Source organism: Engystomops pustulosus, chromosome 7 (genome assembly GCF_040894005.1).
Source record: "Engystomops pustulosus chromosome 7, aEngPut4.maternal, whole genome shotgun sequence".
Classification (NCBI taxonomy): domain Eukaryota; kingdom Metazoa; phylum Chordata; class Amphibia; order Anura; family Leptodactylidae; genus Engystomops; species Engystomops pustulosus.
The window spans coordinates 62,712,044-62,728,355 of NC_092417.1; the positions used below are offsets into that span (position 1 = coordinate 62,712,044).

General features: G+C 43.9%; 1 protein-coding gene and 1 long non-coding RNA gene across 2 annotated transcripts in view; one reads left to right on the forward strand and one right to left on the reverse strand.

Annotated features, from left to right (window-relative positions):
- Positions 1 to 16,312, forward strand: part of DLK1 (delta like non-canonical Notch ligand 1) — a 47,470-nt gene that overhangs the window by 23,437 nt on the left and 7,721 nt on the right. The window contains exons 3-5 of the mRNA XM_072116193.1: positions 2,211 to 2,271; positions 2,643 to 2,773; positions 5,654 to 5,795. Of these exons, the coding sequence (XP_071972294.1) occupies positions 2,211 to 2,271; positions 2,643 to 2,773; positions 5,654 to 5,795 (334 nt within the window). The remainder of the gene's footprint in view (positions 1 to 2,210; positions 2,272 to 2,642; positions 2,774 to 5,653; positions 5,796 to 16,312) is intronic.
- LOC140069918 (uncharacterized) overlaps positions 1 to 16,312 on the reverse strand; it is a 64,757-nt gene that overhangs the window by 23,435 nt on the left and 25,010 nt on the right. The window lies entirely within an intron of this gene.

Sequence of the window (16,312 nt, forward strand, 5' to 3'; positions counted from 1 at the left end):
AAGGAAAGTAATGACAAAACCTGAAATCTATCAGTAACTAGTAACTAGAAAGCAATCGTGCCACTTACTGAACAATAATAGCACAGTTCATAAATGTGTAAAGATATTCACGATAATCACCTGAAGTCCTTTTTCTTTTAATAATATCAGTTGCTTGTTCGGAAATATTCACTTTCTTACTCCAAATCCCAATGAACTTCTTGTAATTGATCCCTGCATTGCCCTGACCGGTGGCTGCTTCCGGACACCAACAAAAAAAAGTGTATAGTGATGCACAATCCACTATTGGTGATGTCGCCTCCTTGGCTACGGATCGCCACCTGAAAAAAAAAACATCCGACTTGTTTCGGAAGAAGATCGTCTTCCTTCGTTAGGGATACTGTCTTTCCTCCTGCTGGTTCCTTATATAGCCACGAGTGGGTCTGTACGCTACAGCCTATTTTCAGTTTTGATGTTCAAAAAAGCTGTAGTGTACAGACCGGGTGGCCAGGTGCCACTGCATGTTATACATTTCGGATGCAGTGTGTGAACTGTGCATGCGCAGGAACCCAGGATACACAACACATGCACAAAACACATCAGAAATGCAGAACAGTTAGAAAGGCTGACTTGGAAAAGTGGATCACGTGCTGCACATGCAACAGGTTACTGGGAAACTCCTCACTGAAAAGTTCCCTCTAAATATAAATAGTTTTATTTCTGTATATCACCCCCAAACATCTTATATGCTGTCACCTCCATTTTCCAAACTAGGTAATGGATTTCAGTACTGGACACCCTGAAATAATACACACTGAGCCCCCTGATGAATTTTACACACTCATGTATTCTATATACTGGACTCCCCATTAATTATATACACTGCCCCCCATCAATTTTATAAATTACCATCCCCCCTCCATTATTTTTTATACCGGGCCTCCACATTATAAAAACGGCCCCTGCATATATTGTACACACTGGTCCCACATGAATTTTACATTGGGCCCTCTCATCATAAACTGAGCCCCCTCTCCCATGAATTTAACATTGGGCCTCCTCATTATACACGCTGACCCCAGCCCCCATTAATTTTACATTGGGCCCCCTAATGATACACAGTGGTCCTCCCACCAATCAATTTTACATAAAACACTCTCACCATACACTGAGCCTCCCCCCATGAATTTTACATTGAGCTCACTTATATACTGCCCCCCCCATGAATTTAACATATAGACACTGCCGCTCCACCCCCCCCCACCCCACACCTTTACAAAAAAAAATTAAAAATCATGTACATTACTTACATTGTTCTGTGTGCTGGGAAGGGATGTGCCGCCGTGCGATGTCATATCAGGGCCGCGCATCTTAGGTCAGAGTGCGTCGGAAAGGCTCCCAACTGCGTCACACTCAGTGATAACTGCAGCCAACACCTGCAGGCGTCGGGCCCCCACCTGACATTTAGAGCAACATTTTATTGCAGAAATAAATAGGGCAGGTGATAGAAAACGTTCTAATATACTTCATAGCTTCTGGTGCCAGTATAAATTCATATGTACTGATCGCCCCCTGGTGATAGCTTCAGAAATGTTAGCCATGGAAATAAAGCTATAAGGAAGTAATCAGTGTATTAATGACGGTTGTGTGGTTACTGGCAATTACACAGGGGATTGCTGCCTCTGCTGAATACTGTTTAGGCAGATCTTAAGTAGTAATAAGATTTTCTATATATCAATAATTGATAGGAGTCATTTTTAGTTAAGCGAACGCCAGTGGCGTAAATACAAGCTGATGGGCCCCAGTGCAAAGTCTGTGCCAGGCCCCGACTATAATGTATGGTTTATAGTAATAGTCTTCTCATATGGGAAAGTGACACCATAAGGGCCCCCTAAACCTTTTGGGCCCTGGTGCAATCACAACAACCCCTCAAGTTATGCCCCTTGCGGGCGCCAAACGAGAATGTGAACAAAGTTACTTAGGGGGATTCTTTGCAACTATGATGAGTATTGTGCACCAGTCATGATACCCGCCCCCGCGGAGCTCTGGATTGGTTGCCATGAGCAAATAGACCATTTTGCTCTGACAGTTATGATAAATCATGTTTTTTTCACATGGCCTTATGATATCTGTGCACCCCCAGCAGCAAAGCAAATCTTCATTACCAAACAGGAACAGCATCAATTTTTAAGTACATGATTATAAAATATATCGTAATACATGTCTTCTAGGAGCATGCAGGCCAGGCTGCCACCCTACAAATGGCTACTGCGAGAACCCTGAAGAATGCAGGTATGTGCTGTGCAGCATGTCTACATTAGGCACAACATAAATGTTCACATGAATCACTGTAGCACTGCTCCTTGTGCCGTTCACAAGAACATTCACACGACCATTGTGGGAACGTTTATACGGCCGCAAACATATGTCCCCCATAGACCGGCAATGGATGCGTCATGCATCGCTATGGAGTGAGGGTCACCTCTCCATGGTGGCGAATATATGCCCACCGGTTCGCGTGAAGGCGGCCTAAACACAGATTTCATTATAATACAACATCTTCCACTGTAAGAAATATCCCAAAATTCTAATTTCCATTTTGTATCAGGATATGTAAATCTTTTCAATAAAATGTTGAATTAACTCTTGTTTTATGTGTGCAGGTGTCACGCTGGCTGGAAAGGGCAATTTTGTGACCAGTGTGTCCCATTCCCTGGTTGTGTCCATGGGAGTTGTAATGAACCCTGGCAGTGTATCTGTGACGAGGGATGGATCGGCAGCCACTGCAACATTGGTGATTAAATAATATAAGTTATATAAATACATAGTTACATAATATAGTTACGTAGTTAATAAGGTTGAAAAAAGACATATGTCTATCAGGTACAAGCAAGGTATGTAAGGGAAACGACTCTATATTATAACATAACCGTCAATGTTATTTCAATGTAAAAAGGCATCTAGACCCTTCTTGAAGCTCTCTGCTATTTCTACTGTGACCAGCCCCTGAGGCAGGCTATTCCACAGATTGACAGTTCTTACAGTAAAGAAGCCTTGCCTTCTCTCTAGATTTAACCGTGTTTTCTCCAGGCCGAGACAATGGCTCCTTGTCCTTTTATTTGATTTAACCCGGAACAACTTTCCACCCTTATTTTTGTATGGACCATTAATATATTTATATAAATTAATGATGTTCCCTTTAGTCGTCTCTTTTAGAAAATATAAATCTAATTCTTTAATGTTTTCTCATACCCTGAACCCTCTGTACTCCAGGGCACCCTACTCCGTCCTTACAATGTTTGATACATGACAAGATCTTACTAGCTTTAGAGGCAGGGTGGAAAATTAGGTCACAACTTTATTGTTTTCATATATTAACCCCTAATATCCACTTGGGATAAAATCATACATTTTTGAACCATGGAAGCTGTATGCTCAGCTGGACTCCCAGCTGGTAAGTAAGCCAACCAAGCAACCACCATCTCAAATCTTCCACCATTCTGCCTGCTGTGACTTAAAATTAACTATAAAATACAAAGTGAAAGCATAACAAAAAAAGAACAATAACATAGGGTGGGAGTTTGACCTCCAAGAGGGAGAGAAAATTGGTGATCAGCCACATAAGCCCCACATCCTGGAGGAGCGGAGGACGTCATGAGGTCCTGGTATACACAATTTCAGTTGCCTCTGTTTTCGACGTTTAATCTTCCAGCCCCCACCTTTGCATTCCAGGATGAGCTCACACACACTCAAAGACTTCCTGCCCGCATGAGGAGAGTAAGTGGGCATTTACACAGCTCTCAGTGGCTGACTTTCGAAGGAATGACAAAAAGTTTTTTCTGCAAAAATACTCAAATGACGCTATCCTGGTAGGACTGATAAAAGATGGAGGGGACACGGAGTATAGGACTTCGGTGGCTGAATATTATGAGTGGTGCTCGATGAACACTTTGAAGTTTAATCTCTCAAAAACTATAGAAATAGTAATTGAATTAGCCAGGAATAAGAGAGAACTGATTGTACCATTAGTTGTAGATGGGATAGAAATCAAATGTGTGAAGGAATATAAATATCTAGGCTTAATGAGAAATTAAATTAGCAGACTCAAGTAGATGAGGCATATAGGAGGGCAGCAGGGGAAGTTGTTCTTCCTCCGATCAGTAAGAGCTTTTTCTGTTAATGCTAGTCTCCTGATTACTTTCTAGGAGTCGGTAGTATACAGTTCTTTACTGTACGGTGTATGTGCTTTTGGCTCAATCTGCTCAAGACTCCTGTAAGTGCAGGGAAATTATAAAAAAGGAGGAGAATGTAATAGGTTCACCTACAATCACAGACAGATTTATTGAAATCAGATGTAGGACTACAAAATGAGGTGATTAGCAGTCTTTGTATATGTAAATTTATATTTGGTATGTTTTTATGTATTTGTATTTTGTGTTTTATGTATTTTGTGTTTTTACTGCATGTGACACATTCTTTTTCCCTTTTGTGGATAATAAATTGCCTTTTTATTTTGTCTCAGTATTTGGGCACAGTTGTAGAATCCTGACACTTTTCCTGCACTTTTAGTTTACAAACCTTTTTTGTGTTATTTGTGGCACAAAATTAGACCAAAAAGCAAGTTGAGCAACTTCTGAACTTTTTGCAGTGCACCTAATACATTAAAGGTGTGCGCCCCTATATAACATTACAGTACAAAATACTGCTAAATTCCAATAAAAAAAAAAAAAAAACCTTTCCTCAAAAATAAGAAATCCCCCCCACTGTTTCTTAAGTTTTGCCAATTTTTGTTTTCTTTTGTGAACTCTTCATCTTGACTTGTATTTACAAAATTTTGACTTCTTTTAAGAACCAACTATATTTTCCTATGTCCTTTAAGACAACGTACAGTTCAGAGGGTGTAGTTTGTTCTTCTTGTGTTGCTCTCTCTATATATTACATTTGATATTGATAACTAAGGGAAACTGTCTATTAATTTAGATCAAAAGTATCACTCTATGTACTTGGAAAGAAAGCATCTCAAATGTTCTAGTTAAAAGCAAAAGAAACTGTGACACTATCGCCACCTGCTGTTCAAACTGCAAGTTTATATTTTTACTGGTGATTTTTTTGCTTAGGGTTTTGCACCTATTAGATATGAGCGAATCTATAAGTTGCTTCCTAGTTTCGGTACAAATTTGTTAATTTTTGCACAATAACAAATTTCAATATTTTCTTAGAGCTTATGGAGTAAGTTGGGCAAGGGAAACTTAATTGAATTTAACTGAGTAGTATATGGCAGGAGAAAAAGATGAGAGATTCCTAGTCCCGCTGTCCTGCTGTCCGGTTCCCCTCCTAAATTCTTATCTCAGCTGCCGACTCGGCTGTTAACTGTAGAAGATATGCAGCATAATATGTATATAATGGTTCACATCTTCCATTATTCAGTGTGTCAGGTCAGGAGGCCGGGGCCCCCTGACTCTCCCGACCCCATAGCGGCTGCTTTGGCTGTTACTCCTGTAGTTACGCCCCTGGCAGCTGTATTTTCTTTGATGCAGAATGCTGTGGATACTTACATTTTTTTAATAGACTCCTCCATAGTATAGGGAAAATACCATGAAAACATGTGATGTAAAAAAAAAAAAAGCAAAGCCTAAAAAAAACCACCTAAAAGTTGTATGTGTATTTTCCACAGATATCCATCCATGTGCTGATATTCCCTGTTCCAGTAACTCCACCTGCATTGAAACTGGAGATGGTGGATACATCTGCCTTTGTGCCCCAGGATTTACAGGAAAAAACTGCATGGTTAAAAGGGGACCCTGCAGTATCAATAGGTAACTGATCACCTTTAAACTAAAATAGGTTGGATAAATCAGTGATCCACTATAGTCCATCTGCTGTAATTACATAGCTCCCAACCGTCCCAATTTTGACGGGACTTTCCCGTTTTTCGTACCTCTGCCCCGCGTCACGGGCAACTATGAGATTGTCACGGATTTTCCCCCCAGGTCCCGCTGTGTCCCCATAGTAAATACTTTGAAAGTCTGAACTCACAGTACAGAATGGCTTCTACAGACATCGGGAGGGAATCCTTTTCAGAGAAGTGTCGGGCTTAGCGGAGAGCAGGGACCACGTCATCAGCTTCAGATCAGCATCTGTCCATATATGGTCACTGCATCTCCTACGGTTCCCCAGAGCAGACATCGGGCAGGGAATCCTTTTCAGAGAAGTGTCGGCTTAGCTTAGAGAGCAGGGACCACGTCATCAGCTTCAGACCAGCATCTGTCCATATATGGTCTCCAGGGCTTCCCCAGACACAAGCTCTTTATTTAATTTAAATAAAGTTTTGGCCAGGCTGAGATTTGAACCTGGGACCCTCTACACCATAGACAGGAGCTTAACTAACTGAGCTATAAGCCCAGTGATACAGAGCTGAGGATTTCTGGTAACTAAGAAGTGTTATCTGCCATTTATACTGACACAGACTTATGCACTGATATATAGAGAAGGATCTTCTCAGAGATTATTATTGTAATTATTGAGACTATTATTATTATTATAAATTTTATTATTTTTATTATTATTATGGAGACGATTATTAATAATAGAAAAAAATAATAATAATCATCTCAATAATAATAATAATCTCCATAATAATAATAATAGTCGCAATAATTACAATAATCTCTGAGAAGATCCCTCTCTATATACCAGGGCATTAACCCCTTAAGGACGCAGGTTTTTTTTGCTCATTTCTCTCTCTCCACTTTCAAAAATCCATAACTTTTTCATTTTTACGTGTACAGACCTGTGTGAGGGCTTATTTTGTGCATAACAAATTTTACTTTCCCGTAATGTTATTTATTTTAACATGCCGTGTACTGCGAAGCTGAAAAAAAATTCCAAATGTAGAAAAATTTAAAAAAAAACCCACGTGTGTCACGTTCTTGTGGGCTTAGTTTTTACGACTTTGACTGTGCACTCAAAATAATACCTCAGCTTTATTCTTTGGTTCGGTGCGATCGCAGTGATACCAAATTTATATAGGTTTTATTGTGTTTTAATACATTTAAAAAAATTTTACAAATGTGTACAAAAAAGAAAAAAAAAATTGCCATTTTCTGAAGCTAATAACTTTTTCATACTTTGGCGCACGGAGATGTGTGAGGGGTCATTTTTGGAGAAATGAGCCAACATTTTCATTGTTACCATTTTGAGGTCTGTGCGACATATTGATCATTTTTTATTCCATTTTTTATGTGATGTAAAAAGGTGTAAAAGTCGCATTTCGGACATTTGGGCGCCATTTCCCTCCTCGGAGGTCACCGCCGCCCGTAACCGTTTTTATATTTTGATAGATAGGACATTTTGGGACGCGGCAATACCTAATATGTTTGTGATTTTTACTGTTTATTATGTTTTATATCAGTTCTAGCGAAAGGGGGGTGATTAGAATTTTTAATATTTTATTAATTTTTTTTCTTTTTTAAACTTTTTTTTTTTTCACTATTTTTTTAGACCATCTAGGGTACATTAACCCTAGATGGTCAGATCGTTCCTATTATATACTGCAATACTTCTGTATTGCAATATATGGCATTTTTGCAGCTCATTCATTACAATGAGCCACTGGCTCGGGTCCCGAGGCTACCATGGCAACCGATCGCCGCCCCCCGACGACGTTCGGGGGCGCGGTGATCAGAATAAAGATGGCGGCGGCAACGGACCGGTTAATAGCCGCGATCGGTGCAAGCAACGACCGCGGTTATTAGCGGTGGGGGTTTGCTGCAATATGCAACAACCCCCACCCTTGTATGAAGAGGACTCAGCCCGGGAGTTAGTTACCAAAATTCTAATCCTTGATATTCACAGAGCTAATAGCTCAGTGGGTTTGGGCGCTGTGTTATTATTGTTCAAGGACACTGCAGGTTCTAGGTTCAAATCTCAATGAGGAAATTTTTTTATATTTTTCAATTGAGATGATTTTTATTATTATTTAATATGGCTAAAATTTGGGGCATGGCCAGGGAGTGATTGGGGGTGTGGCTTAGGGGGATCGCCGCTACGCGTGCCGCCATTTTGTCCCTCTTTTCCTTTCACAGATGTTGGGAGGTATGTAATTATATAACTAGGAAATGTGTTCTAACTGCTTACTACCGGGAAGAGAAAATCCGGCATAGTGTGCATGTGGCAACTACAACTTTAACTTACAACTGGAAGGTGCAGGCTCAAGGACATAGGGTTAGGGAGAAGAATGGGGGGTTCTGAGTAGGAATAGAGGTGTGTAAGGGTGGACTCCTCACTCCTCCCCTCTCCATTAAAAGGCGAGTGGCCACCTGGCTCTGTCATGGTGTGGAATGATAATATGCACTTACCGGACCATGACCGGGTTCCATAAAAGTTGTGATCTGCTTGCAAATTGTGTGGCTGTATCATGGGCCCCCACACAATCATGTGAATAGGGCCTAATTACAACTATATATCTTTGCACCTGACTGTATATTACACTAGGTACTTCTTTCATACACTGTGCAATTGTTTTATGCAGTGTAGCAACTCTTCTTTACTTTAAAAATACTCCAATGTGATTTTTACATTTTTTTTTTCTTCAGCTATGGTTTGCAATCAATTCCATTATGCCCTTGCACAATAGCACATGACCAGCTAATGAAAGAACTGGAATGTGTTTAATGTGGGTTTCTGCCAATCTGTAAAGAGAAAGTATGGAATATTCCATACATTTGTAAATGAATTGCTGAAGCCAGTAATAGGTTACACTAAGATCTCCACATACTAGGAAATCTACCATCAAAATAAAACATGATAAACTTACTCATAGACTGTGACTGTGGTAATCTATTTGTGATCCATAGCCTCCTTTCTTCTAAAATCATCTTTTTAAATGATTCTAATGACCCTGACCCTAGCCAGTCTGTGATCTGGCTTTACAGGATATTACACTGTCGTACCCTTTTCCCTGCTTCCTCAGCACAGGAGTGCTCACTAAAGTGCTGAGGAAGCAGGGGAGGGGGCAGCCTCTAAAGCAAGAGCACAAACAGAGACCTTTTGGTTCATTAGCATAATTTTAAAAGTTGGTTTTGGTACAAGTAAGGCAATAGATAACAAATATGAGAATATTACCACTGTCACGGTGCCTGGATATATGAGTAACTGCCCCTTATTTACTAGATTTGTATGGTAGATTTCCTTTAATTGGGTTAGCCACTTTACTTCAAGTTTTCTGTCATGTGTGTAAGTTTGGGGAAAAGAAGAAGAGTGAAGAAATCAGACAATAGTATATTTGATGGTGAGCTTTCGAAAATACTAGTTCTCTTCGTCAGACATGATGTTATGCATGAAACAGCAAATTCACAGCATTATATACACACTAGGCAGTGATCATCAAAGGATATAAAAAAACAAAACTTTAAAACAACATATTGATAAATACAGGGACATCTTATTTACAACAGGACAGCAATAAACACACTAAAAACCTGTGAGGCGAGACATGAGCCCTGGCTCTTATCTGCTTGTTGCCTCCAGGTCATGAAGCTGGCATGAATGTTAAGACCTCTTTGTATAGGTATTTATACTCCTATTCTTTCCATAGTGTGGCCCTCTCTGGAGAAATGTGCAGCTACTGGGAGGTGTGAGTTCATGCGCTGTCAGAGTCTCTGGGAAGGTTTCCCCAACATAAAGGCCTGTGGTTGGACAGTGTTAACACATAAATAGATAGACCACATTAGGCGACCTGCAGAAAAATGTCCCCTTGATCTGATGTACCTGCTGTGATAATAATAATAATTCATTATATATATATATATATATATATATATATATAGCACACACAGATACAAAGCACTGCACAAAGCATGTCAAATTGGTCCCTATTCCCATGGACAGTATGTTTTGGAGTGTGGGAGGAAACCGGAGTACCCAGAGGAAACCCCCGTAAACACGAGAGAACATACAAACTCTTTGCAGAAGTTGACCTGGGTGGGATTCGAACCCAGCAGCCCAGCACTGCAAGGCAGTGCTACCACTCACTCAGCCACCATGCCGCCCGTGATTGAGGTCACATGGTCACCTGTGTGAATGTGCTGCGTTTTACACCTGCTTTGCAGGCAGGATGAGGTACAATTTTCTAATGGGGGTCACAGGGCACTCCAGACAAACAGTTGTTTCAGGTTTGGTGGTTACCAGAAGGACAGGAGAGGAGGGACTGAGAATATTTCTTTTAGTCTTGTACCTTTATGCAGAATTGGTTGGAATTCCTCGGCGATATGACGCAGCGCAGTTGTGCGCTGAAAGTGACTACTGGGGGTACTCTGTAAAGATACAAGACTAAGAGAAATATTCCCAGTTCCTCCTCTCCTGTCCTTCCGGCAACTACCAAACCTGAACCAACTGGTTGTCCGGAGTGCCCTGAGACCCCCATACCTCAATCACAGCAGGTACAATCAGATGAAGGGGACGTTTCCTGCAGGTCGTCTAATGTAGAATAGGAGTATAAATTAATGAGCAGATTCAACACCTTACAAAGTGGACTTAACATTCATGTTAGCTTCATGACCTTCTATCTCGGACCTGGAGGCCACAAGCAGATAAGTGCCAGGGCTCTCTTATCTCACCTCACAGGTTTTTATTGTGTTTATTGCTGTCCTGTCGTAAATAAGATGTTTTTTTTTCCTTTGATGATCACTGCCTAGTGTGTATAAAATGCTGTGAATTTTCATGCATAACATCATGTCTGACAAAGAGAACTAGTACTCTCGAAAGCTCACCATCAAATATACTCAGCCTCAAAAAGGTATCGCCTGAATTCTCCATTCTTCTTCTGCTCTCCATGGCTAACACAGTACACGGTATGCACAGTAACAAGAAGCAGAGACGTGGGGAGGTTGGTATGAAGGGCTACTGGGGGTGTGGAGTAGCATTAACTCCCAGAGCTGTTTTAGACTACTACACTCTCCCAGTAGCCTTTGAAAATAATTTGCATACCTATGGATTAAAGTTTATTTCGGCAGCAGCTGTATTCCGGAATTTGACAAAAACTGGATGCAGCTGCTGCAGGGAGGGGAAATTCGCATCAGAAACTACATGAGAAAGTGGGTTTCCAATGGTAGATTTCCTTAAGTATAGATGGCAGATTTACACTGATTCAAAGCAGCGTGATATAAATAGATAGAAATTACAAGGAACAGGTAAGATGTTGGAAATTTCTATATCATTCAGCATTAAGACACGTTAATCGATCTGATGCAGTTTAATAGTAGCTAGTAGTGATGAGCATATCAGTCAGACTTGACCCCGAATCCCATTGAAATCAATTGAGACCCAAACTTTAACACCCAAAAATAACTTAAAAAATGTTGGTAGTAAGGTGTAGTAACAGTGCACTTGCTCTGACAAAAATTAGCAAATGAAAGCACTAGAGATGAGCGAACATGCTCGTCCGAGCTTGATGCTCGGTCGAGCATTAGGGTACTCGAAACTGCTCGTTGCTCGGACGAATACTTTGCCCGCTCGAGAAAATGGCAGCTCCCGCCGTTTTGCTTTTTGGCGGCCAGAAACAGAGCCAATCACAAGCCAGGAGACTCTGCACTCCACCCAGCATGACGTGGTACCCTTACACGTCGATAGCAGTGGTTGGCTGGCCAGATCAGGTGACCCTGGGATAGACTAGCCGCTGGCCGCGCTGCTCGGATCATTCTGTCTCTGGATGCCGCTAGGGAGAGAGCTGCTGCTGGTCAGGGAAAGCGTTAGGGTGTTCTATTAGCTTACTGTTAGGCAGGAGTGATTCTCAAAGAACCCAACAGCCCTTCTTAGGGCTACAATAACGTTCTACTTTTTTTATTTTAATTTGCATCTTTTACCATTTTGTGAGGAATTAGCAGGGGGACTTGCTACCGTTGTGTTTAGCTCTTAGTGGCACACATATCCATAGCAAAGACCGAAGTGGGAAAATTCAGTAGGGGTTGGATTTCTATTAGGCAATAACTCAGTGTCATCTCATCTGGCATAGTAGTGTGCTTCCTTTGATACTTGGCTAGAAAATAGCCATAGGAGAATACAAACAGCTTCTTGAAGCCTACAGTAGCGTTCTATATATTTGATTTCTGGTTGATCTGCTGGTGGCTTTAGTTTCTGCAGTGCATGTACTTGCCAATTCTGAGCAATTTGTAGTGAGACTTGCGACCGCTGTGTTCTGCGCTTAGTGGCGCACATATCCATAGCAAAGGCTGAAGTGGGAAAATTCAGTAGGGGTTGGATTTCTATTAGGCACTAACTCAGTGTCATCTCATCTGGCATAGTAGTGTGCTTCCTTTGATACTTGGCTAGAAAATAGCCATAGGAGAATACAAACAGCTTCTTGAAGCCTACAGTAGCGTTCTATATATTTGATTTCTGGTTGATCTGCTGGTGGCTTTAGTTTCTGCAGTGCATGTACTTGCCAATTCTGAGCAATTTGTAGTGAGACTTGCGACCGCTGTGTTCTGCGCTTAGTGGCGCACATATCCATAGCAAAGGCTGAAGTGGGAAAATTCAGTAGGGGTTGGATTTCTATTAGGCACTAACTCAGTGTCATCTCATCTGGCATAGTAGTGTGCTTCCTTTGATACTTGGCTAGAAAATAGCCATAGGAGAATACAAATAGCTTCTTGAAGCCTACAGTAGCGTTCTATATATTTGATTTCTGGTTGATCTGCTGGTGGCTGTAGTTTCTGCAGTGCATGTACTTGCCAATTCTGAGCAATTTGTAGTGAGACTTGCGACCGCTGTGTTCTGCGCTTAGTGGCGCACATATCCATAGCAAAGGCTGAAGTGGGAAAATTCAGTAGGGGTTGGATTTCTATTAGGCACTAACTCAGTGTCATCTCATCTGGCATAGTAGTGTGCTTCCTTTGATACTTGGCTAGAAAATAGCCATAGGAGAATACAAATAGCTTCTTGAAGCCTACAGTAGCGTTCTATATATTTGATTTCTGGTTGATCTGCTGGTGGCTGTAGTTTCTGCAGTGCATGTACTTGCCAATTCTGAGCAATTTGTAGTGAGACTTGCGACCGCTGTGTTCTGCGCTTAGTGGCGCACATATCCATAGCAAAGGCTGAAGTGGGAAAATTCAGTAGGGGTTGGATTTCTATTAGGCACTAACTCAGTGTCATCTCATCTGGCATAGTAGTGTGCTTCCTTTGATACTTGGCTAGAAAATAGCCATAGCAATAGGATAGGATTGTTTGGTTCTAAAAACTCAAAAAAAAACAAAAAACACAAACAAAAAACACAAAAAAACACAAAAAAAAACAAAAAAAAGTAAAAAAAAAAAAAAAGTTATAACTCTCATTTTAAAAATGTTTAACCCCAGGGCTAGGGGTAGAGGACGAGGGCGGGGACGTGGGCGTCCAACTACTGCAGGGGTCAGAGGCCGTGGTCCTGGGCGGGGTGAGACACCACCTGCTGATGAGGGAGCAGGGGAACGCCGCAGAGCTACACTCCCTAGGTTCATGTCTGAAGTTACTGGGACTCGTGGTAGAGCACTGTTGAGGCCAGAACAGTGCGAACAGGTGATGTCGTGGATTGCTGACAATGCTTCGAGCAATTTGTCCACCACCAGTCAGTCTTCCACGCAGTCCACCCATGTCACCGAAATCCCCACTCCTCCAGCTCCTGCACCTCAGCCTCCTCCCCCCCAGTCTGCCCCCTCCCAGGAAAATTTGCCATTTGAACCGGCATACTCTGAGGAACTGTTTTCTGGACCCTTCCCACAGTCACAAACCACTTGTCCGGTTGCTGCTGAGCAATTTTCCGATGCCCAGGTTTTCCACCAGTCACAGTCTGTGGGTGATGATGACCTTCTTGACGTAGTGGAAGTGTGTAAAGAGGTGTCCGACGATGAGGAGACACGGTTGTCAGACAGTGGGGAAGTTGTTGTCAGGGCAGGAAGTCCGAGGGGGGAGCAGACTGAGGGATCGGAGGATGATGAGGTGACAGACCCAAGCTGGGTTGAGAGGCCGGGTGAACACAGTGCTTCTGAGACGGAGGAGAGTCCTCGACCTGAACAGGTTGGAAGAGGCAGTGGTGGGGCCAGACGGAGAGGCAGGGCCAGAGCTGGTGCATCAGCGCCACTGTCAACTAGTGAAGCTCCCGTGGTGAGGGCTCTTGCGGCGAGGGCTAGATCTTCAGAAGTGTGGAGGTTCTTTAAGGAAACACCGGATGACCGACGGACTGTGGTGTGCAACATTTGCCAAACCAGGCTCAGCAGGGGTTCCACCACTACTAGCTTAACTACCACCAGTATGCGCAGGCATATGAATGCTAAGCACCCCACTCAGTGGCAACAAGCCCGTTCACCTCCGGCCGTGCACACCACTGCTCCTTCCCCTGTGTCAGCTGCTAGTCAGCCCCCTGCCCAGGACCCTGCCACAAAAACCCCATCATCGCCTCCACGATCCTCCACAGCATCCACCAGCGTTCAGCTCTCCATACCCCAGACGCTGGAGCGGAAACGCAAATATAGTGCAACCCACCCGCACGCCCAAGCCCTTAATGTGCACATCTCCAGATTGCTTAGCCTGGAGATGCTGCCCTATAGGCTAGTAGAGACCGAGGCCTTTCGCAACCTCATGGCGGCGGCCGCCCCTCGGTATTCGGTCCCCAGCCGCCACTACTTTTCCCGATGTGCCGTCCCAGCCCTGCACCAGCACGTGTCAGACAACATCATCCGTGCCCTGACCAACGCCGTTTCTGACAAGGTCCACCTGACCACGGACACGTGGACGAGTGCTGCCGGGCAGGGCCACTATATATCGCTGACGGCACATTGGGTTAACTTGGTGGAGGCTGGGACCGAGTCTGACCCTGGGGCTGCTCATATACTGCCGACGCCGAGGATTGCGGGGCCTACCTCGGTCCAGGTGTTTCAGGCCTACTATGCCTCCTCCTCCTCCCACCCCTCCTCCACCTCCTCCTCCGAACTACCATCCGTGGGCACGGCGCCATCAGTCGGTAGCTCTAGGCACAGCAGCAGTGCCGTCGCTAAGCGACAGCAGGCGGTGCTCAAACTGCTGAGCCTAGGCGACAAAAGGCACACCGCCGAAGAGCTATTACAGGGCATCACGGCGCAGACTGATCTGTGGCTGGCACCGCTGAACCTCAAGCCGGGAATGGTTGTGTGTGACAACGGCCGTAACCTGGTGGCGGCTCTGCAACTCGGCAGACTGACACATGTGCCATGCCTGGCCCATGTGTTAAATCTGATAGTGCAGCGTTTCCTCAAGACATACCCCAATCTGTCTGATTTGCTCACGAAGGTGCGCCGCATCTGTGCGCATTTCAGGAAGTCCAGCCCAGATGCTGCCACTCTCAGGGCAGCGCAGCGCCGCCTCCAACTGCCCGCTCACCGACTGTTGTGCGACGTGCCCACGAGGTGGAATTCAACACTGACCATGTTATCCAGAGTTTACCAGCAGCGCAGAGCGATTGTAGACTGCCAGATGTCAACTTCCACCAGAACTGGTAGTCAGGTCAGTCAGCTTCCTCAAGTCTACAATGAGGAGTGGACGTGGATGTCTGATATCTGTCAGGTGCTGAGTAACTTTGAGGAGTCAACACAGATGGTCAGTGGCGATGCCGCCATCATCAGCCTCACCATCCCGCTGCTTGGCCAGTTGAAAAACTCTCTGGTCAGCATGAAGTCGGAAGCTTTGCGCTCGTCACAAGAGACGGGGGAAGAATATTCCCTTGTTGATAGCCAAAGCACCCTGAGGTCTGTTTCTCAGCGCATATCGGAGGAGGTGGAGGTGGAGGAGGATGAGGAGGAAGAGGAGGAGAATGTTGGCGAGACACAAGAGGGGACCATTGTTGAGTCCTTCACTGTTCAGCGTGTATGGGCAGAAGAAGAGGAGTTGGAGGAGTTGGAGGAGGAGGAAATGGACAGTCAGGCCAGTGAGGGGAGTGAATTCTTATGCGTTGGTACTCTGGCGCATATGGCAGATTTCATGCTAGGCTGCCTATCCCGTGACCCTCGCGTTCAAAGAATTTATTCCAGCACCGATTACTGGGTGTTCACTCTCCTGGACCCACGGTACAAGCAAAATCTTGCCACTCTCATCCCTGCAGAGGAAAGGAGTGTGAGAATGCATGAATACCAGCAGGCCCTGGTGCACAAGCTGAAACAGTATTTCCCTTCTGACAGCGCTAGCGGCAGAGTGCGTAGTTCTGCGGGACAAGTAGCGAGGGAGAGTAGGCGAGCAGGCAGCTTGTCCAGCACTGGCAAGGGTACGCTTTACAAGGCTTTTGCCAGCTTTATGTCACCCCAGCAAGACACTGTCACCTGTCCCCAGTCTC